Genomic DNA, 22,538 nt, shown 5'->3' on the forward strand with positions numbered 1-22,538 from the left:
CAGCAGAGGCCAAAAGCGGCATGGTGAACTCGCCAAGCGGCCGCGGACACCCACCCTCCCGGCGGGGTCACCCCCCTTTGCTCACCTAGCTCTGAATTTGGTGCCCCACTTCCAGGCAGCGCTTCCCCTCCCCAAGCCTAAGTACACGGGAAGCGGGATTTGGGGGCCTGGAAGAGCCGCCTCGGTGGGTTTCAGAGCGACCCCGAGCACCCGGGACAAACCTTTCCCTTGATCCTCAGCTGGTGGCAGGTCTGACTGGTTCTCATGTGGGGGGGCGCCTAGGGGTGGAATGGGGGGCCAGTCCAGATGCCGCTTGGGCACCAGCTCCCATCAGTCCCAACCCACAGACCGGGATGATGGGAGATGCGGTTCCAAGCATCTCGTGGCCTCCGCCTGGCTCCAAGCAACACCTCCCATGATACAGGAACAATGCGGGCATAACTGACGGGACGAGGCCTGTGGAAGGAGGGTCCCCGGACACGTGGGGCTTTTGCGTGGCTGGAGAGTGCTTCAGGGTCAGAAGGGGGGGCACCTGCTGCTCCAGCCCCCCCCCCACACCCCCCTCACTCCTCCCTCTACAGCAATTTGCTGGTGATGGGTTTGGATTCCTCAAGCAGAGCTATTTGGGGACTCCTGGAAGACCTTTGAAACGAGGGACCCCACCAACCGGCTGCACTCGCCCCCCCGGCACCGAGGGGCTGGAGAAGGAAACGCCGGAAAGCGTGACTGGCAGGGACCAGAAAATGGGTGTTCCTGTTGCATCTCAAGATCAATTCGAGAAGCAACACGCCCCGGTTTCTCTGTCCCTGGGAAGAACCCGAGGAGATGCAGCCTTCCTGCCCTGGTGTCCATCCTCCGGATGGGGTTCCAGGCTGGCCCTTTCCCACTGCAGCCCGTTTCCCCCACAGTTTCAGCACTGTCTTAAATAGGATCCCCTTCATGGAAGACCGTTCCACTTACGGCATTACCCTGAGAAGGAGGGGCAGGGAAGGAAGCGCCAGCAAGACGTTTACGGAAGGAGACGGGGGGATCAGGCCGGGCTCTTCTTCCCCACGCATCTTGCATTTTAGGAGTCAGTCCGTGGAACAGGTTGGGGGGCCAAGCAGCAGTAAGGTCCAATGAGTAAATTGATGGGCGGGGGGGGGAGAAGGGGGTTTCTTCCAGCAAAGGGTGGGAGAGGAGTTGTAATGGGCACTCTTCCCCACCCAAAATTCCTCTTTCTGCTCACACCAAACTGTCTAGCCAGAGATTCTATAATCCTGAGCGTTAGAATCAGATAAATGGGGGGGGGATTCTTGTCTAACCCCCCCCTCCAATTGCACACATGAGCACACCAGTAAATGGATGGGGCAGCCCCACCCTGTTCCAGTCCTGGTTGAACGGGAAGTAAAAAAACGGGCACTGGCTCCAAACGGGGAGATGAACGGGAAAGAACACCAACATCACCACTCCAAATGCACACCCACGCACACCCCACCCCAATAAATTAAACCCAGCAAGATCACACAGCCCCCACCCCGTAGCGCAGGATTCCCACCCCACACCGATGCAGAAATACTGCAGTTCTGGGAAGCCGGCGTGGCCCCCAGCCCGGAAGACCGTCTGTCTGGCTTTGGCTCCCACCCGTCACACACAGGCGCGTGCGTGCCAAGGGCTCACAAGCCGGCAGGTGCGAAGGCCCACGGGAAACCTTCCCTCGGGGGGGCGTGTGTGTCTTGCGAAGGGGGTGTTCGGAAAGTCCCTCGCACCCCACTACTCTCAGCACGAGGTTCCTCCGGCTGTGCACCGATTCCCTATTGCACGAAGCCCCCGACGCCTCCTCCCGGCCCTGAGATGGATGGAGGTCCCTCCCCCACAACCCGCCCCCTTGTTCAGACCTCGGTCTCCACCCCAGCCAGCCTGGGGGTGAGGATGCGGGGCGTGACGCCCGCGTTGAGGTCCGTTTCGAATTCCAGCAGCTGCCCCATGAAGTTGAGGTTGGGCGAGATGATCGGCCGCCGCCCCTTGACGAACTTGTAGGCGTCGCCCATGGTCATGCGCGTGTGCTTCATCAGGTAGGCGATGACGATGGTGGCGGAGCGCGAGACGCCTGCCTGGCAGTGGATGAGGACCCCTTTGCCGCTCTGGTGGGCCTCTTCTGCAGGAGGGAGAGAAGAGCCAGTGTCACGTGAGAGAAGGGAGGAGGCGAAGAGCTCCCCTGGAGGCTGTTCCGGGGTGCAGAATCACAAATCGGGCTCTCCCGGGCTAACCTAGCAAGCCAGGCCCCCTTTCCCCGAGCCCTGGACCCTTCCCTGGAGTTTGCGCATTTTCTCTTTTTCCTGCCCGGCAGGAAGAGCCTTAGGCTACAAGGAGCTGGTGCGTTGACCCTCCACCCTCTTTTCCTGGGGAACACCCGCCACTGGAAGGAGCCCCCCCAGAGCAGCTCCAGAATGGAGTCTCGCTTCCCAAGTGGAAGGTTTTGCGTGCCTGGTCTGTTGGGAGCCGTGGCTGCCCGTTTGTTCACCTATGGCGAGTTAAGAGCAGGCTCCAAGTGACTAGGCAGCCGGGCTTGGTACTTTCTTTACAAAGCTGAGGATGGCTTAACATTGAAATCTCAGCTTAAACGTTCTGGTTGCTCTGCTCCGGGGCAGCGACAGGAGATTTGTCGGATTTGCACTAGATGCTTTGTGTGGAAGTGTGGTAGGGGTCTTTTGGTCTGGGAATGTTGAGCCCTTTTCAGTCTAAGGGCTAAATTCAATCCTGGCATAGATTTCAGGGGGGCACCTTCCCATGGTGAGCCAGTCGAAAAAGTGGGCAGGCCGAAGCAGCCCAGCAAATTAGCTGTTAGGGTCAGTATCAAAGCCTTCAAAAAGGCCCTTGAGAAAGCGGGGAAGTGAACGCCACCCAGGAAGCCAAACAATCAGCGCTCAGGAAGGGGCCTGGCCAGCCAGGGAGCCTCTTTTCCCAGCCAGGGGCCGCGGCCCCCCACCCGTGCCCTGGGATGCCCGGGCGGCTCCCGTACCGATGAACTCGAAGGCCTCCTCGAAGTACTGGCGCAGGTCTTGGCGGTTGTTGTCGGTGGCGGGCAGGCGCTTGTAGCGCAGGCGGCCGCAGTCGGCGTGGTAGAGGGGCAGGTGGGTGGTGACGTTGAGGACGTGCCCCACGTTGAGGCTCAGCATCCGGCCGAGGTCCTGCGCGTCCCTCTCGTTGCCCAGGAACAGGAAGGGCAGGATGGGGCTCAGCTCGGCGTTCTCCAGGTCGGGCGTGAGCGGGGGGCCCAGGTCGTCGGGCCCGTCGGCTGCGTCTGACGCCAGCAGGCCCCCAGCGGCCAACGAGCGCGGAAGATGGGGTGACTCTGTGGGGTGGAGAGGGGAGGCGTGAATCCAAGGCCACAGGGTTACGGCCACATCGCTCATCGCGGAGCAGATGCTCTGCAAAGGCCGAGTGAGCGTGTTTGCTTTTTCTCCTTCTAAACCTTTTCGAAAGAGCTTCAAGCAAAATGGGTTGTTGCAGTGTGGGTAACACGGTGTGGAAAGAATCAGTCTTGGCTCCCTTGGGGTTCCTCACCCGAGGAAAAAACGACGCGATTAACTCCCAATGTAGTAGGAACAAGAATTGCCCTTATTTCCGTCCTGGCCTCTGTCTGCCTTGGCCCTGATCACTCCTGGGAGGTGGCCTTGGGACCTTCTCTGAAATGGCGCTCAGTCCTTGGGTGGAAAACAGGTTCCACACCCCAGACTACAGCTTCCATAAGTGCCAGACAACAGGGGATTATGGGAGCTGTGGTCCAGACCCGGAGAGCATCAGCCTGTCCTCGCCTGACCAACTCTGCAATATTATTAAACCAGCCCTTTATGCAGGGCCATGAGGACTAGAATCTTTATTTTTTTTCAGGGAAGCACTGGTCCTCAAAATGCAGGCTCTGTCCCACGGTTGATCCCTGGCACCTCCAGTTAAGGCTGCAAAAATTCCCGTCCCCCAGGGGGTTCAGGCAGGAATTTCTCCAGCCCTACCTAGAGCTGCTGGTCTGAGCAGACAGCGCTGAGTTGGAATAAGGCTGGGGAAGATGGGAATCGTAGTCAAGCCATCTCAAAGGCACCAAGCTGGAGAAGGCCGAGCGAGGCGACGTCGGGAGTTATGTTGGAGTAGGGGCGCTACTCTTTCCATGTTCACATTTCTTACGATGCAGCCCTGTCCGTGTTTTTTTTTGGGGGGGGGTGGAATCCTACAGCTGCTTGCATTTCCCGGCCCTGTAAGAGAGCCGGCGAGCACAGGAACCCGCCACGAAGCCTTCGAGAACCGTCCTGCACTGCACCCCGTGTGCAAATCCAACTTTTCTTTCACTGCCAAGTGGATAAATAACTCACAGCATCAGCAGTTAAGTGTCTGTGCAGCAGTAATGCAATCTCTTCAGCTCACCCCTCTCACACACACACACACGTGTGTGCACGCAACTCCGCACACCTCTCCCTGAGAAAGGATGGTAATCAAACCCTTGGAAAGTGCCCTTTATGGCTTGGACGTCTTGCCTGGGGTGAGGCGAGATGAGTTCGTTGTTTTGGCCTCCCCCCAGTCCACAGCCTCCGCTAGGTAAAATGACCCTCTGCAGCAGAGTTGTGGGCGGGGGGAGGCGGAGAGACTGGGGGGGGGGTGACACAAGTGTGAAAGAAGGTCAGCGAGATGATGTCATATTTCCAGCTGGACAGGGTTCATTCTGGTTCAGAGGCTCCGAGCAGGTGCGGCCTGGCCGGGAGAGCATCCCTGTGGCTTGCGGGGGGGGGGGGGGGCACGAAATAGCACTCCCCCCCCCGCCTGCCCTCTTTTGCCCGCCCCCCCCCCATTGCAGCTGGCCATCTGGTGGTCCAGCTGGGATGAGGTCACTGACGGGAGGGGAGAGAAACCTGAGCCAGCCCCACACCAGCACCGCCACGAATTTCGTCAACTGTTCCAGGTGGCCGGGGAAATCCCCCACCCCCCACCCTCCCCACCCCGGGAATGGACTAAAATAAAACGGGAAGGGAATTCTCCGCCTCGCGCGGCCCCGCAGAGAGCTCGGGAGAGCTCGCAGCGAGGCTGTGAGGGTCGCTAGTCCTCAGTGTCTGGGATGGGAAAAGTGCATTGACATGGCGGGAGGTTCTCCTTAGCCGGCTGTTTTACAGAAGGGGGGTTCGGTGCCCCCCACTGGGCCCCATGAAGTCCCCGCTGACTCTGTTTCTTCCCCCCTCCCCGCAATTTGCACATCGGAGCATTTCCCCAGCTTCACACAGCGCCCGGTGCCCAAGTGCCCTGCAGGCTGCCGTGATCTCCACACTGAGCCGGAGGATGGCCGAGGAGATTCCCCCAGGGGAGGACGCCCAGCGCCAGGGGTCCGATCCTGCCCCGCCACAGACGCTCCGGCCCCGCCACTCCCGCCCCGCTTACCTCGCCGGCCCGGCCCCTCCTGCGCGTCTCTGTGGAGCAGGTCCAGCACCAGGTGCAGGTTCTGGGAGGGCGGCGCTTTGCAGGCCTTGGGGGGGCTGGGGGGCCGCGCCTCTGGGCCGGCCTCCTTGGGCCAGAGGCGCTGCAGCGAGGAGTCCCTGCTGTCGCCGGCGCCCCGGGAGGAGAGGAAGTCGAGCACGGCCAGCTTGCCCTGCTGCAGCCGCCGGCGGCCCGCGGCCTCGGCGGCCCCGAAGCGCATGGCGCCCTGCAGCTGGCTCTTGGTGTACTCGACCAGGTTGCGGCAGTCCAGGATGAGCGGCGAGGGCGGCTGCTGGGCCCGCGAGCGCGTCATCTTGCGGGCGAGCTCGTCGGGCCAGATGGTGCGGACGCTGTAGTCGTCGTCGTCGTCCCCGCTGCCGTAGCCGCTGGGGGCCGGGGAGGCGCCCCCCCGGGGGTCGCCGGCCACGATGGGGTCGCTGCTGCAGAAGCTGCAGGAGGAGCTGGCCGAGGCGACGGAGGGGTGGCAGGCCAGGCAGGGCAGGCAGCCCAGCCGCTTGACGGAGGGCGGGCTGCAGCTGGCGCAGCTCAGCGAGCGCAGGCTGGTGCGGCAGGAGAAGCAGCCCAGCGCCCGCAGGCCCAGCGGCCTGGGGCCGGCCTCCTCGCAGCCCAGCAGCCGCCAGCAGCCCCGGCAGCCGCACCGGAGGGGCGGCCTGGCCGGGCTGGAGAGGCAGGAGGAGCTGGCGGAGGTGTCCACCGGCGGCTTGGCGTTCTCCTTGAAGCTCCGCTTCTTCAGCTTGCCCTGGGGCAGCAGCAGCTTCACCTGGGGGGCCGGCCCCCCATTCCTCTCGCCCGGCTTGAGGTCCAGCTGCAGCGAGAGGTTCCCCTCGGGCGCCCGGCCCTGCGCGGCCCCCACGGTCAGCTTGATGTCGATGGTGTGCGAGTGGTTGGGCTGGAGCACGCTGCCCCGGCGGCCCTCCTCACAGGGGCCCCTGCCCACCGGCGGGGCCTGGCCGGGCGCCTTGCAGACGGGGGGCGCGGCCGGCGGCACCGGCGGCTTCTCGCCCCCGCCGGAGAAGCTGTGGTTGAGGCGCAAGGCCAAGGTCTTGGGTCTCTGCAGCACGCCGATCCGTTCTTCCAGTGGCGAGGGAGGCATTGGGAAAGGCGAGCTGCGGGGAGATGAGAGGGAGGGTGAAGAGCATGGCTTGTCTCTGTGCCTCAGACCGGCGGGCCGAAGGCAGTGCTCTGAGTATTTGGGACGTCAGCGCCCAGGAGGTCAGGAATGCTGGAAGGCAGAAGTCCAGGACGCCTGGAGATCGGCCCTCTCCTTCCCTGCAGGACCCCAAGACTCATGTGTCCTCACCTTGGCCACCCAGAGGTGTAGACCGGGGTGGCTGTGGAGGACAGGAGCCGCACCCGGAGAGGGCGAGGCAGCCCTGCCCTGCTCAGGGACAGCAGCCTGCGCAGGGTTTTGCTGTCACGTGAGTTCCCTTCTCTCCAAGGCCAGGCAGGGTTACGGCCAGCCGTGTGGGCTGGAAACACCAAATGCACGGTTTGCAAATTAGCACTGCTTCACACTCTTCCTCACTGCCCTAATGACAGGCCGCTTGCGTATTCCCATTGCACAGATGTGGAAAACTGAGGCTGAGTGTCAGTCATCCCTCGCACAGAGCGGGAGTCAAGTCAGCCTCTCCATGACACCGCGTGCATGAGTGGCATTTTCAAAACAAACCCTCTGTCTTTTTATATTTACTTCCCGCCGCTCTGCGCACGTGTCCCCCGCACCCAGCCCGTGGCGTCTTATTCTTTATCCGCCGCGATAAAATCAGCGGCTGCTTTCATCTGTTCTTTAAACAAACCAAGAAGGCCAAGCGTTCAGGAATAAATTCCCCAGCCCTTCCTTACTCCTCCCTCGCTGCGCTGTTTAAAAACATCTTTCAGAAACATTCCAGGTAGAAATTGGGTCAAACGGAGCGAAAGCGCCTTCCGACAGGAGAGAAACACGCTCGCCTTCCCACCCCCAGCCCCAATCTTGCAGCATCGCTGCTCCCTTCCTCTCCACCCTCCGTTTCTGCCTCCCTGACGCAAACACTCGCCCCCCGCCCCCGGCCACATGAAAGCTGTGATATCAAGGAAAACACGCTCCCTCTTCCCACATTCCCCTGCGGGGTCTCGGAGGAAGGAAGGTGTTTTTCCAGCACTGTGCCAAGGGAGGATGAAAAACCCAGAATTTCATGCCCCTCCCAGAAAAGCAGAGATGCTTGGCGAGGGGGGCCTGGGCGGAATAACCCACTCAGAGGCCGTCTCCTCGCGCTGTGGGGAGGAGAAGCCAGCGTGGTGCAGAGCTGGGAGCTCTCGCACTGGGGCACGATCCCCGCTCAGCTACGAAGCCCAGTGGTTGCCTCTCAGCCTGGCCTACCTCACAGGGTTGCTGTAAGAATGAATTGGGGAAGAGGAGGGTGTAAATTGTCTCAGAGCCTTAGAAAGGGGAATAAAGGCCAGATCATCGTATCAGGCAACTGCTCGGGGGCTGTTTTTTGCATGGCAGGGGAACAGATCTGCTAGCTGGTTAAGGACACCCGGTGGTGGAGGACGGGTTGGTTAGGAAATCCGCTAAAATGGTTTGCAGGGAGGTTCTGTCACTGGTGTTGAGGCTGCAGGAGGGAATGGTGGCCTTCCAGAAGCTGAGAGGAGGGGCCAGAGGTCAGGGGCAGGATGTGGCCATCTCCTGGTAAACAGGGCAGGAAGTGGTACGAGGCAGCATCCAATGCTCCTGCCTAAATCAGACCTTTATCCAGAACCATGAGGACTGGAAACTTGGCAGCGCCTGGCTTTGATTCTGGGTCAGACAGGTTTGTCCGTCTGACCGAATGGTGTCCACTCTGACCTGCCGTGACTTCTCCAAACGCAGGATCTTTCCCACCACCGACTGCCTTGCCAATCCCTTCAGCCAGAAGGGTTCGGATCGGCGTGCGCTCTGCCACCCCAAGTTACAGCCCCTCTATTCGGAATTGTACGGCGGCTTTCTACAAAGCCTGCCTATCGCTCCATGGAGGCCTGGACTGTCCTTTCCTGGGAGCGGCAGCGTGGCAGGAACTTGGGGGGCAGCCCTTCCTGCACCAGCAACCCATCCAGCCCTGCGCCCCATCCTCCGTTTCTCCAGCGCGCGCTGCAGCCTTCCCCTCTTCTCGGTGACCCACATTCTGCCTGTGCCTGCTGGAACATCTCCATCTAAGCCCTCCCACCTTTCCCGAAGCCCTTGGCTGCCTGCTCCCTGAGCTTCTGCATCTCTTACAACCAAGGAGGGGAAAACACACTCTTCCCCCGTCCGCACCCTCACACTCAGCCAGCGCAAAACTAAAGCCCATCAACTCCCCTTTTCCTCTCCCCGGGGCTTTTCTGCGGAGGAACGGCCCCTGCGACGCTAACGCGGAGAGACAGTGCTGCTCGCTCCATCGAGTGCCGACCTCCAGCCAGCGGATCGGGCACGACAGCCGCCACAGCCTTCTGGGGGGCGGGAAGGGAAGGCTTCAGATCGCTCCTGCCCGCACGCCCCGGCCCCGGCCCCTCTCCCTCGCATTTAAAGCGGAACATGGAGACGTCTGGCAGCCCCTCCTGGCACCCAGCGCTTTCCAGATGCGCCGGACAACAACGTCCATCGCCCCCAGCCGGCAGAGCTGTCGGTGGAGATGGGACTTGAGGTCCAGCTCGTCTGGAAGCGTCCAGTTTCGTGGGCCAGCAGATTCGATCCCGTCCCAGCCAAACCCAGCTCGGTCACGCAACAGATCTGGGACTCGGGGGCAGGCAGCTATCTTCCGGCCGCCTGGCACAGTTTGCCCCCTTTCGCCATCTTTTCCCTGTTCCGCTTTGCCTCCTTGACCACGCTCTCTCAAGAGGAGGCAGATTCCTCCTGCTCCCAAATTAGACCCAACGGTCTACTATTCTTCCAGTTGCCGTTCCGGTGGGCAACACCACCGCATCGAGCCTGGACCTTCCCCTCACAACTCCTGTAGCTTGGCGGAAGATCATTCTCTGCTCTCTTCTGCATCTGCGCACCTTCAGGCCCGCCGAGCGCTTCCTTCTACGTGCCGCGATGTTTACAGCCACCCTGCGAGGTAGCCTGGTGGTATTATCCCCATTTTGCAGATGAGGAAGGCACTGAGCCCGCTTGAGTGACTCACGGCCCGGGCAAATTCCGAAGTGGAGACTTCCGCAGCTGCCATGCTAGGCCTTAATCCTGCCAAACCGCAGAAGCTTCCGCCTTGCGAGGGTGCCAGAAATGGCATTCCCTTCCCCGCTTGCTCCTTCCGACTGGGGTGGGCTCAAGACGCCGCGATCTCCACCAGGAGGGCTGAGGAACCAGCCTTCGCTCCCCGACTGGCTTCGTCAAGCTCTCTTCCTCTCCCTTTTACCCTCACCTACATCAACCCTGCGAGGTAGGCGAGGCGGAGAGCCACGACCGCAGAGCCTTGTTCCATGAACGCGGTGCGTGACTCGGCTCGGGCAGGAGGAGCATAAACACTTTCGCAAGGAGAGTTAAAGGACGGGATTCACTTCCATGGGATGGCGTGACGGCCCCCGGGCGGGATGGCTTTCGAAGGGGCTTGAACCCATTCCTGGAGGAAGAGCCCCCAACCCAGTCACTGAGGCGGCATGCATGTTATGCCCGTGGCTGGGGAACATGGATGGGGGGGGTGCTGTGTAAACAGCAGGACTGGGTGGACCCCAGCTCCGATCCAGCCCCTCTTCTCTCAAGAACGTTGATGATAAAGCCACAAGGACGTCCACACGGTCTCTTTCTACATGAGCACGCATGGAAAGTCACTCTGCCCATGTTCTGTCCGAAGCACCATGTCCGTGTACTAGCTGTCACACCTCTAGGCAGACATCCCGTGCCGTCAGCACATGCATCTGGCTTCTCTCGCTCTCGTGCGCACGCCAGTACTTTCTGTCTGGATGCGCAGTCTCCAGCGAGACGACACTTGGTGCCGTCTTTCTGCACACTTCACACTCGTGGCCGGGAAAACTTGGAAGGCTCAGGTTGGCTGCTTTGCCTGCCGATGGGTCTGCGCTTGGCACCTCGCTGTCCCACCTCGCCTACCTTACAGGGACGTTGTGAGGGGAGGCGGCCGAAACGGCCACACGCTAGATTGCCCTGTGCCTGGAGCTGCACACCAGGACACGTGCTCGCCCTGGGCGGGTGTAGATGCCACACAACTTCCCTAACTGACACACACACTCTCTCTCTCTTTCCCCCGTACACTTTCGTAAAGGTCCCCGTTCCTTCAGCCCCAAATCGGAGCGTGACCCCCAAACAGACAGAGCCCGGGAAAGAAGCAGGACGGCCGGCCGCCCCGAGAAAATCGCACTCACCCGGCTGCATGCAGCCGCCCCGTCGCCTGCCGGGCTCCTTTTGGGGCCGCTGCGCTGCTCCGCTCTGCTCGCCCCTCCGCAAAGCGGCGCAGCGTCTCTAAAAATACTGCCCTGAGCTCACAGCCAGGCACTGCCCGACGGGGGCACGGCGCTGCTCGGGTTTCAGCCCCGGCATGAGCTCACCGCTTGGCCCCGGACGTGCCAAGTGGCTTGAGGGTGGCATGGAGGGAGGGGCCGGGGGCCGAGGACGGGCTGCCTCCGCTGCTCGGCAGGCGTGTCCCCCCAGCGGGCGATTCCTCTGTGGCTTTCCCATTTCAGGGCCCACCCAAGGCGCTGGCCGGCAGCGCCCAACGCTGCTGGTGGGGGTGATGGGGCCTGTAGTCCATCCGGGGGGGGCCACACGGAGGGGGAAAGCTGCTGTGAGCACTTGGGTCAGAGAAAAGATGTGGTGGCGATGGCCATTTTGGGGGGCTTCAGAAGGGGACTGGGCCAATGGCCGCTAGTCTTCGTGGCTGCGTGGCACCTCCGGTATCAGAGCCAGTGTGCCTGTGTGTACCAGTTGCTGGGGAACATGGGTGGGAAGGTGCTGCGGCACTCGGAGCCTGCTGGATGTGCTTCTCCACGACTCTGCCTGCGGAGCAGAAGCATTGGCCGCGGCTGCTTTGGGTTTGTGACTGGCTTGCAAAAGCAGGAGTCCAAAGCTCTTTTTGTCCCGAACACAAGCCCCACCACAGGCAGAGTCACTGGTTCACTCGCACGTCGAAGCTCGCCTCGCCTGGGACCTAGCAAGCCTCTCCGTTCCTCTTTCTGCCTCAGTCCTCCTATCTGCAAAATGGGCATAATGATGGTGGTTGGCCGTACAGGGCTGTTGTAAAGATGCTTGCAAAGATGGAGGTGAGCTTTTTGGGAAGCCCGGGACCGGACATTTCTCCAGGCAAAGCAGGTGCACACCTCACCAGCCCAACCCCAAGGCTTCGGCAAATGGGGCAGCATAGAAGCCTCCTAAATAAATAACCCCCCTCCCTTTGCTGGGGGCCAGCCCTCAATTGCATACCTCCCTCCCAGGCGCACAGAACCCCTTTCTCTTGCTGCCTTGCACGACCATGACAAAGTTCATGTAAGAGGAAAGGGCACTGCCTCCCAGGAGCCTACAATCGGAAACACAACCCAAGGCCAAGGAGGAACCGGCTATCCAGGAAGCAATAGGCCGTGGCAGCAGCTCTGTGTTTTAGAAGACCCCGAAGGCCCTGCTCTTCCAAAGTGGCTTTCCAACTGGGAGAAAGCAACGGGCTTCCTTCGCCTTCTTTCCCACCGGTCGTCTAGGACGAGCGCAGCTGATGCCAGGCGACCAGCCTCGACATTCCAGGGCCTTCCATACACCTGTTCCAGCAGCAACCCACTCGGCTGCACCCACCCAGGCAGCTGGCAAGACCCCGGAGGGCTCCAGCGCCGCATCTCCTTCACGGCAGCTGCGATTCTGCCTCCGCCGGGAGCAGAACGGGGAGCTGGATTCTCACACACAGACACACGGATGGCACGCGGCTCCCCCAAGAGCTGAGGCTGCTGGGAAAGGCAGAAGGGGGGCATCCTTGGCCGAGCCGGTCTTGGCCGGAAGCCATCCTCTTCCACTGGTCCACCTCCCAAGCATGTGTGAACAGCCCTTCTGAGATGGCCCTTAATGAAGGATGTGAGGATGGAGCCCGATCGCCTCTGGGGCCAACGAGGAGAGCAACCTCAGGCAGAAGGACACCGGTTCGGTGCTGCACGTCCCGCTCAAAGGAAGTTTAGATGTTCCACGAGGATTTGATCCTAAGCCTTCCTAGGCTGGACTGTCAACCTGCTTGGCCTGCCTGAAACCCGCTGGCTAGCATCATCCGGGGTTTTCAATATAGAAGTCTTTTCAATTCCAGCCTGCAGATGGCACGAAATGAACCCGGGACCTTTTGCAAAGCAGGTGAGCTACCCACTAGCTGAAGCCCTTCCTCAGAAATTCCCTACTTCTGGGTTCTATATTTCTTGCATTTTGTTCCAGTGCTTGATACTGAATTTTACTCTGCTTCAGTTACGGATTGCCAGGTTCCTATCTACTCCCTGGACTTGGCATTTCCTCATTTATTCCCTGGGATAATATAGGGGCATATATTACCTCTTCAAGTGTCCCACGGACCCTGTTCCCAATGTTTGTCTCATGCAGGAGACAATTCTGTACACAAGGAGTATATACATATCCCAAAGAACAGAACCAATATGGAATAACGGGCTTTGCAACTTTTGGTAATCTGCTTTACTCGGAAAAGCATTCAGCGCCTTTTATTGCTTTCGTACTTTCAAAAGTATTTGGCTCACGTGATCTTGCCAGACTTACAACAACCCCTGTTAGGTGGTTCAGTGTTGCTAGGCCCATTTTGTGGCATGGGAAGACCGAGGCAGAGAGACAAAGGCAGCTTTCAAGCTGAATTTTGATTTCTGTCTCTGGCTGTTAGCTCGTTCTTTGTTCCTTTGTGTCAGTCTGAAAAGTAGGTTGTGCACAATCATTTTTTAAAATTGTGCATATCTCTGACTTCGGACCATTTTTCATATGCTGCAGGACGTCTCAACACTATGTGGAAGCAGGTGTGCTTGTGAGGGGCAGTGTGATGTAGTGGTTAGAGTGCCAGACAGGGATTTAGGAGATCCAGGTTCTGGTCCCCACTCAGCCCCGGAGCTCACTGGATGAAGCTGGGGCAGAGACTAAGCTACCTCGCAGGGCTGTTGTGAGGATAAAATGGAGACTCCCGCAAGCTGCCTTGGTTTCCTTGCAGAAAGGAAGATGGACAGGATACAAAACCGAGTAACACAGAAAAGCTTTCCAGCACACTGTGTGTGTGTGTGTGTGTGCGTGCGTGCATGACTGCAGCTGGGGATCATGGGACATAGACCCCCACATCTGGGAAGCCCAGGCTGGAGGGAGGCTGGATTACGTACAGACACTGTGTGCTCATCTTATTTGTCAAGCCACCCTCCCGCGGACGCCTGGGGTCGGCTGCGTGTGCATCCTTGCTCGTTTCTGCACACGTGTGTTTGGCGCGAAGGAGCCAATCTCAGAGGCTGGGGGGGGGGGGACACGTGTAAACGTGTACATTCCCGCCGCGGCTTGCCCCCATCTCCATATAAAACCTGTTATTGGTGTCCCCATAACCGCCATGGCATCACTGACTTAAAATAACCCCAAATGTCATCTTTGCAGTCAGGAGACCTTAGGGTGCCCATAAAGGGGGAAGGGCTTCGCGATCGCTGAGCTCCGCGCTTCATCTCCTGTGTTGACGGTACCTGTGGTTGGGGCGGGGGGGGGCGGGAGTTTCCCCCCTCCCCCCCCGGGCACCCCCCCCCCCCCGGCCCCAGTGCCAGTGCCACCCCGGCGCTCCGCCTCGCCTCCTGCCTCCTACGCACCCCCGAAAGAGGATCTGTCACAACAAGCCGAGGCGACAGCCACCACAAACGCACACCCACTCGATCGCTACCTTGCGCGGAGTGGGGGGGGGGGCGGGCGAGATCTGGCCTCTCCCCGCCGCGCGGTGCCCCCGTCCTCCTGTCGCCGGCCAGGTTTGCCCCTCGAGCCCCGGAGCACCGGCCCCGGCTCCCGCGTACGAAGCCCGTCCGCTCGCCCGGCGAGACGCGCGCGCACCCTCCGCCCCCGGACCCGGAGAAGCCCCCTGCGCTGCGGGGCATCTCCCCGCCGAGGCCCCCGGAGGGCGCCCTTCCCCCGCGCCCCGAGGAGGAGCTGACGGGGCGCTTGCAAAGGCGGCGCCGCCGCCGCCGAGCCGGGCACCCACCTGCATCACCCCGAGAGGCGGCAGTCCGTCCGTCCGGTGGTCGGGGCGCCTCGGCCGGGCTGAGTCGCGGCGTGCGGGGGGGGCGCGGAGCGACGCTGGCCCGGGCGCGGGCGCCCCGCTGTGCTCGGCGCTGCCCCTTTGTTGCCGCTGCGAGGAGGGCGCGCGCCCGGCCGGGCTGTTCCTTCCGCGCGCTCGGCTCCGCCGCCGGAGCGCAGCTTTTGATGCGCGCCCGGGAGGGAGACGGAGGGAGGGAGGGGCGGGCGGGCGAGGGTTGTAGGGTGACATCATCGGCGGCCAATCGCGCGCCGGCCCGGCTCTTCCCGGGGAAGGTGACGCGGGCGGCGCACGTGACCCGCCCGGCCGCCCCGTTCATTGTGAGCGGCGAGGGGCCCTGCGCGCGCCCGCCGTGGCTTCGCAAATGCAGCAGCGTTAAGGACAGCAGTCGTTTCATACGACTCATAGTCTCAGGCCGCCCCGGTAGCCCACCTTTTTGCCTCCTGTGAGGAACCCGAAGGGGCTTGCAGGGTTCTCCTGCTCCCCATTTTATCCTCACAACAACAACCCTGTGAGGTAGGTTAGACGGAGAGGCCGTGAGCAGCCCAGAGACATCCAGGGAGCTTCGTGGCCAAGTGGGGAATCGAACCTGGATCTCCACAGTCCCGATCTGACACTCTGGCTCTCAAATATTACTGCTTTTAATTTATTATTATAGCTATATCCCACCGTTTGTTTTGCTCTAAGGAACCCAAGGTGGCTTCTATAATTCTCCTCCCAGTTTTATCCTTACAACAACCTTGTGAGGTAGGTTAGCTAAGAATGAGGGACTGGCCCAAAGGCACCCAGTGAACTGCATAGCCAAGTTGGGGTGGGGGGTGATCTTGAAGCTGAAGTGGGAATGCTGGGAACTGTAGGACTTCTTTCCACCTGCGCTTTCAAAGACTGTGCTCTGAGAAGCTTCCTGTTTTCTTTGCATGCCAATAAAAGTGTCGACTTTTGCAAGAGAAGCAAGACCAGGACAAGTGCCCAAGGTCACATCACAAGTAAACAAAGCCACGCGCATTAGGAATCTGGGCTGCACTCACTTCATTATCCCCAAAACCAGCCAGGGTTTTCATTCCCTTGATCAAGGAAGCCCCCTTTCAAAATCCCCTGTGAATTTGTCCAGTCTCCTTTCAGAGCCACTCAGATTGGCAGGAGACAATGCATCTTGTGGCAGGGGATTCCACAGGCTAACTGCCTCGGATCAAGAGATCCTCCCCTTCATTGTCCCGAATCTCCCCCTCACCAGCTTCCTGGGTGACCCTTTCAGGTCGGGAGGGCCTTCCCCTTCCAAGCACACCTGCCCAGGACACCTGTGAGCCATCCTGCCACAAAAGGACATGCAGAACTCAGACAGAGCAACGGCAGCCGATTTCCTTCCGGCTGCTGGTAGGAAGCATGCAGGCAGGGTGTGGACGCCACGACACCCTCCCACCCATCTTCCCCAGCATCTGCCACACGGTCTCTGATGCTGGAGGCAATTTATAGCAACATGACCAGCAGCCGTGGCCCGACTTCTCCTCCCGGTCGCCGTGGTGCCGTGCACAAGGCGGACTCAAGTGCCGCAGCGGCTGAACCATACGTGTGTGAAAATCGGCCTGGATCTTCCACCCATCAGCTTCACGGGATGACGACCCAGCCGGGTCTGGCATTGAGGGAGAGGGAGAAGAAAGCCTGTCCTTCCACGTTCCCCTCCTCAGCGGTCGTCTTGGGCCCTTCCATCCCGGCTGCCCTCACCTGCCTCCTCCCTCCGGGGTTGGCAGTTCCCACTGCTGCCCGGCTTCCTCCCAGGGGGGCTGCTGCAGCCCCTGGGCCATCTGGGCTGCCCCCTTTGCTCTCCTTCACACCCTGGAAGGGGCTTCTCGGATCTCGGCGGCAGCCTCTCCCGCCGGCCTGCCCGCGCTCCCGGTTCCCCCCGGCACGAGCGACTGCCTTCCGCGCATCTGTTCTGCCTGAATGCTGATGCCATCAAATAGCTCCCCCCGCTCGCCACGCTGACAGAGAAACCACCACATGGGTGCTGATGCCACAGGTAGCAATCTGCCACTCTTGCACATTTCCTGCCGCACTGGCGGCCCCGTTCACGTTCGGGCAAATATTTGCCCACTAATTTAAACTTCCTTTTAACAAGGGAGGAAATGTTTGTCTGAAAGCTGGATTTTCGCTTTGGTTTTTTTTCAGGTTTTCATCCTTGTGATTCAAATCTCTGAGCAACACATCAAAAACCTCCTGGAATGTGACCTGATTCGATCATATGGCAAAACCCAAAACACGAACTAAAAGAGCAGATAAGAGCAGCAAAAATATTATCAATAAGCAGTGACATTAATGAACCGAATTTTGACGTGACACATGAATGCAGAGAAGATCGCAAATGTTTCCCACCTTATCGCCACCTCTAGCCAATTATACAAGTCAGATGCAACCTTAAATTTAATTGTGCCATGCATACAATTAACACAGGGCCAAAACACTTTTAATCCTTCAGATCTAGTCTGCACAGCTGAACATTTATATTAAAAGTTATTCACACTTCAATAGACTTACACACACGCTTGAACTTTTTTGGATCTTCTGACCACTTCATATTGATTTTATAAGTTTGCATCACTTCCTCTGACGTGACATGTTATCATACTGGTTTAGTAATGCAATCAAGCAAATGAGATTGCATTGCGGAGTTGGTTCATTAGTTCGATCAATTAGATTTGAAACCATTCCGCCAGCTTAAATCTTACATACATTCAGCCCAGCCTCCCTGGAAGGTTGCTTTTCCAAGTGCTTGTACATTTTTACACAGCAACACCAAAGCATTCAGTCTCCTCCCCGTGACCTGGAATAAAACAGTCCGGGCAGCATTTTAACACATTTATAAATTGTGCCCGAACCGGTCTACCATGACGACACCTCGAAAGAACAGAACAAGCGCTTTTAGACACGTGCAGAACAATTAAACAGCCGTTCCTTGACTGGGAGCCCTCCCAGAATGGAGTGCAATTCCCATCTTCCCCAGCTAAAAGAGGGGGAGAGGAATCAGCCGGAGGGGCCCCCATGCGGGTTTTAAATACTTTCCTTGTCTTGGCTGGGGCAGCTTTAGCCTAGCTTTGCTCACAAGGTGACTCACCCCAGCAGCCGCCCATCGTCAAATGAGTGTGCCGGCTGGTCACCAGGGCTGTTTGTATCATCCCAGGTGTGTGTCACACCATTGTCACACTGCCCTTTGGCCTGGCACTTGTGTACATCTCCCCCCAAAGCACTGTCTGGCCGCCGCTGCTACTGCTGCCTTGGAAAATGAGGTCATTTTAGATTCGAGGCTTTGTGGTCTGATCCAGGGTGGGGACTTGAACATACCTCACTTATTACAAAGGATCTTTCAGAGCACCCGAGTCAGAGGAGAGCTCTTGCCATCTACACATTCTACGAGCCTTCCTCCCGCGTCGGCTGAGCGGGGTGCTTGCGCTCTGCCCCAAAGCCCTACCGTCTTGGTGCCCCTGCCCAGGAATTCACCCCTCCTTTCCCAGCTTTGGCTTCCTCATAAAAAGAGTCCTGCCAGACAGGGGCAAAAGCATCCCCACCAGCCCCCATCTGCTTCGGCTGCCAACACCTGGTGTAAAGACAGACAAAGCTGGAGCATCTGCCAAACACCCATAAGCAGCCGTCTCCCCACATCTTCCTGCATCATTCTTAGCTCCACACACTAATTCCACCCGTGCGTTCCGCATCGGGGACCTCAAGTGCTGGTTTCAGGGGGTGGGGGAGTTCTCCCATTTTCTCACCAAACTGTGTATTCTTCAGTAATCTCTGTCTACTCGCTTCTCTTCGCTAGCTGTCTTCTCCTCATCAGGCCCCCCTTGGCTCAAAAGCCTCCCGCATTCTTTCCCTCAAGTCCCTCCTTCTCTCAGCCACCCTCTTCTGAGACTTTGCCCCCTGTTCTGTGGGCCCCTGGGCACTGCAGCGAGCAGAGCCACGTGGCCTTTCGACCATCGGTGTGTGTAAGACACTCCAAAATTGGCAGTTTGGGAATCTAGGTGTTGCAGTTGTCGCCTTCCTCACACACGCACACAGCCACATCGAGAGAGAGAGAGAGAGAGAGAGAGAGAAATCCCCTTTGCACAGGGCCAATTGGCTCCAGGAATTCCTGCTTCTGGAGAGCAAGGATGTAGGCAAAGGGAAAATCCCAGCCCAGATCTCTTCCCAGCACAGATTCGTCACTGCCACCGTCCAGCCGAGTCACAACGTGCTTAAGAGGCATCGGGACCAAATTTATTTATTTATTGCAGCCGTCTCTGCAATTCGGAAATGTCGTGTATTTCCCCCCTTCCCACGGCACGTCCACGTTTTCCAGTATTGCCCTTTGTGTTTTTAAAACAATTCCTCTCACCAGTCCTGATTCATAAGCCGCTCAGAGGATATTTGTTGACATCCAGCCACGGAAATTTAATAAATCACATTGCTCTCGTGCGCACACATAAAAAGAGGAGATGGGAGTGGCTGATACTTTGTGGGACTGGTCGCGGTTTCGTCCTTCCAGATGAGCTGGTTTAGCCATGCACAACCCTCTGATTTCATGCTTTCACACCCTCTCTCTGCCACACACACAGTCCTTACAAGACGTTTTATCTCTAAGGTCTTTCGTCAAGGGAGTGGGTTTGAAAACCAGAAAGGCTGTGGAAAAATCTGTTTTTCCTGGAAAAGCACGTATTGGCCCAACTATTGTGAAGACTCCAGCTCTGCTAAGAGGGCAAACAGGATTCGGCGGGGACTGACAGGTGATGCCGGCACACCTGCTCATTAAAAGGCCCTGTCACTGCATCCCGGCGAGACCTGCACCACTACGTCACAAGGCCAGCCGGGCCAAAGGTGCCAGTGTGGTGTCGTGGTTAAGAGCCTGGGACTGGGACTCAGACGACCTGGGTTCTAGTCCCCGCTCAGCCATGGAGCCAACTGGGTGACTTTGGGCCAGTCACAGACTCTCAGCCCAACCTACCTCACAGGGTTCTTGTTGTGGGGTAAGATGGAGGAGAAGAATGATGTAAGCTGCCTTGAGCCCTTTGTAGGAAAAAGGCAGGATACAAATCGGAAAAAAAAAAAAAATTTCCACATCCGCGACTTCCGCGTTCCTTCTGAGCGGAGCCACAACGCAGAGTAGTTTGCGAGGCGGAAGAAATGGCTTTTCGCACCGACGGGATAGCACTGTAGGCTTGCTGATTTGCTGAGGCTTCGTCTGGAAGGGGCAAAGCCCTGCTCTTGCTGGCGGTGAAACGGGCCAGAATGGTTTGCCGATATGGTCTAACACGGGTGCCTGCGTTTTGGGTCTCTCCATGGGGTCATAACCATTGGGAGCCGGTGTGGCGTAGCAGTTAAGAGTCTCCATTCAGTCATGGAGCTTCCTGGGTGACTTTGGGCCGTTCTCAGCCTGACCTACCTCGCAGGATCGATGTGAGGATGACATGAAGATCCGGGTTTGTGTAGGTCACTTTGCATTCCTTGCAAGCGGGAAAAAGTCAGGATATCAATGTAAACATCACAGTGATGCTCTTGTAGAAAAGAATTAATATAGGCTCAAAGTAAAAATAATTAAGAGCTTTCAAACACAAACTCTGTTAAGCAGATGGCTGTTAAACTTCTGGTTTTGTCCCAAAGTTGAAACATGAAATTTCCTTCCTCACTTTTCTGCTACATAGCCTCCAGGTGGCACTGTGGTATAGCGGATGACCACAACTGCACAAGCTAAAAGGATTTTTTCCCCACCTTTTAGAGGAACAGATTTCCCCTGCCCTAAAGATTTGCTGAAAGAACCGTTTAAAAGAGAAGTGAAACTACAGAGTCATTACACCACCTAATATTTCTGTCAACAGCTGTGGGTAAGGAACAACCGGCCTCATGGAGAAAAGCTTTTAATGAAAAGCAAAACAAGCCAGATGCACCATCGTGGGGTAAAATCCATATTAGCATGCCGTCGCTAAGCCAACTAAAAGATCACCCCCAAATGTGCCTGTTCTCCCACTCTTTTCGTCAGGCAAGATGAGATAAAAACCTGTCTTTCGACTGGAGAAAACTCCCAGGTTCCTGTTGGCAGCTGGTAGGTTAACTGCCCCAATTCAGGGTGTTGGCTGTTTATCGGGATTTTATAGCAGCCCCAGCCAGGCCTCTATGTCTGGGGACTCGGAGCTGGTTCAGGGGGGTCACGAGCCCTCGGGGTTTACCGTCACAAGCTAAGGCTGGTCCTCTTTGGAGCCCGTCTGAGGAATGGAGACTCCGGGCGAGTGAGTTGCGCTTGTCTCAGGCTTCACGAAGGCGAGCAGCTGTGCTCCGAGGGTTCGAACGATGTCTGAGCGTGAAAACGAGCGTTAAAATCATGTAAAAATGACCTCCGAATGCTGGTTCCCCGACTGCGATGCTGCTCCTTGGGCGAATTCCTTGCTCTTGCCCGCGAACTGCTTTTGGACCAGACGCCACCTGGAGTGCAAGAGCTGGTCCCAGCAGCGCCACACAATCGCCACACAGCCTCCTGGGCTGATCTGTGTGGGGCAGGGCGAGGGGTCCTGGTGCTCCATGCCAAAGGATGGGGCCAGAACTACAGGGCCGCCACTGGGCTGGTCTGCCTCTTCCTGCCGCCCATGAGTCTTTCAGGGTGCGGACTGGGCTGGGCAAAAACCAGACAGGCACCGGGCTCCGGAAAGGACCTGGAGGGCCGCTCCCAGCCCCTGCGGTGGGTACCAGCCCTGCTGGATGCTGGCTTGGCTTCTCCTTGACACGGGAGCTTTTCCGCTCGTCCTGGGACTTTAGATCTCTCGCCGTAAGGACACTGGCCTGTCTCTGTGCATGTTTCGCACGCCAGAGCAGACGTGGTTTAGTTCCCTTACGCCTTTGAGGGGGAGAGTGAAAATTTATCTGTTGTACTTGAAAAAAAAACCTGTGGGCTTCTTTTGAACGCTCTCCTGCTATCGTTGCCTGTCCGGTGGCTTTCTTTGCATATCTGCCACTGAGCCAGAGAAACCCATCAGGAATTCTTGCTAAAATTGCTCTAAAGGGACTTTTCCCCAGCTTCAGCCTGTGCAACTACAGCCCTTCCTGGAAAGCAGCCATCTTGCCACTGGCAACTTCAAGACTGAATAATAATAATAATAATAATAATAATAATAATAATAATAATAATTTAATTCATTATAATCAGACCAGTTTGTTCTTACCAGTACGTTGCATTTAAATCCTACCATATTTGCCTCTTGTGAGCAAGCCAGGGCAACTTACCAAGCAACCCGTTGTCCAACAACAACCCTGCGAGGTAGGTTGCGCTGGCCCAAAGTCACCCAGAGAGCTTCAGGCCAAGTAAGGACTTGAACCCGGATCTCCCAGCTCGCCAGCCCAACATTCTCCCCTCCGCACAGAAGGCCTCTGCAGCACGTTCTTCCGTAAAAGCGTGCTCCGAGCAACCCCCAGAATCGGAACTGTTTTGCACGATTTGTCGAAAGGAAGCTATCGGGTCAGCCTTTCCTCTGGAACTCAGCGCGTTCTGCTTTCATAGAGCGTTTTTTAAAAATCAAGGACGGTCAGTCCTGCGTGGGGACTTTGCATTCGCTCTTTGCGTGTGCAGGTGCTGGAACCGGGGCGCAAGGATCATGGGGCGCCCGCATGGCGCTTCCCCCTTGGGAATCCCGGCCCTCCTGCGCCCACAAGCAAGCGAGAAACCCCTCCCGGGCCCCCCCGCCTCTTCCCCCCCCCCCCGACTTGGTGGGTGATGTCACTGCCAGCCAATCAGAAGGCGGCTCTCCTACCCCAGGTGGTAAACCTTTGCATTCATGTAAGCAGAAGAGGCAGAGGAGGAGGCCTGAGGGGCGAAGGCTGCCGGTCCCTTGAGAAGCGGGATGGGATCGGGCAGGCGAATCGATGCAAGTCGCTCAGGCAATCTCCTTCCCT

General features: G+C 58.1%; 1 protein-coding gene across 1 annotated transcript; it reads right to left on the minus strand.

Moving 5' to 3' along the window:
- Positions 1-1,771: 1,771 nt before the first annotated feature.
- LOC123032720 (dual specificity protein phosphatase 10-like) lies at positions 1,772-14,728 on the minus strand. Its single transcript, XM_044448827.1, has 4 exons — positions 14,580-14,728; positions 5,383-6,563; positions 3,002-3,283; positions 1,772-2,137 (listed from the first exon to the last, which is right to left on the minus strand). Exons 2-4 carry the CDS (start codon positions 6,548-6,550, stop codon positions 1,872-1,874), a joined length of 1,716 nt encoding a protein of 571 aa, XP_044304762.1. The 5' UTR covers positions 6,551-6,563; positions 14,580-14,728; the 3' UTR covers positions 1,772-1,871.
- Between the last annotated feature and the right edge of the window lie 7,810 nt (positions 14,729-22,538).

This window comes from Varanus komodoensis, unplaced genomic scaffold, assembly GCF_004798865.1.
Source record: "Varanus komodoensis strain SLA01 unplaced genomic scaffold, ASM479886v1 scaffold55, whole genome shotgun sequence".
Lineage (NCBI taxonomy): Eukaryota > Metazoa > Chordata > Lepidosauria > Squamata > Varanidae > Varanus > Varanus komodoensis.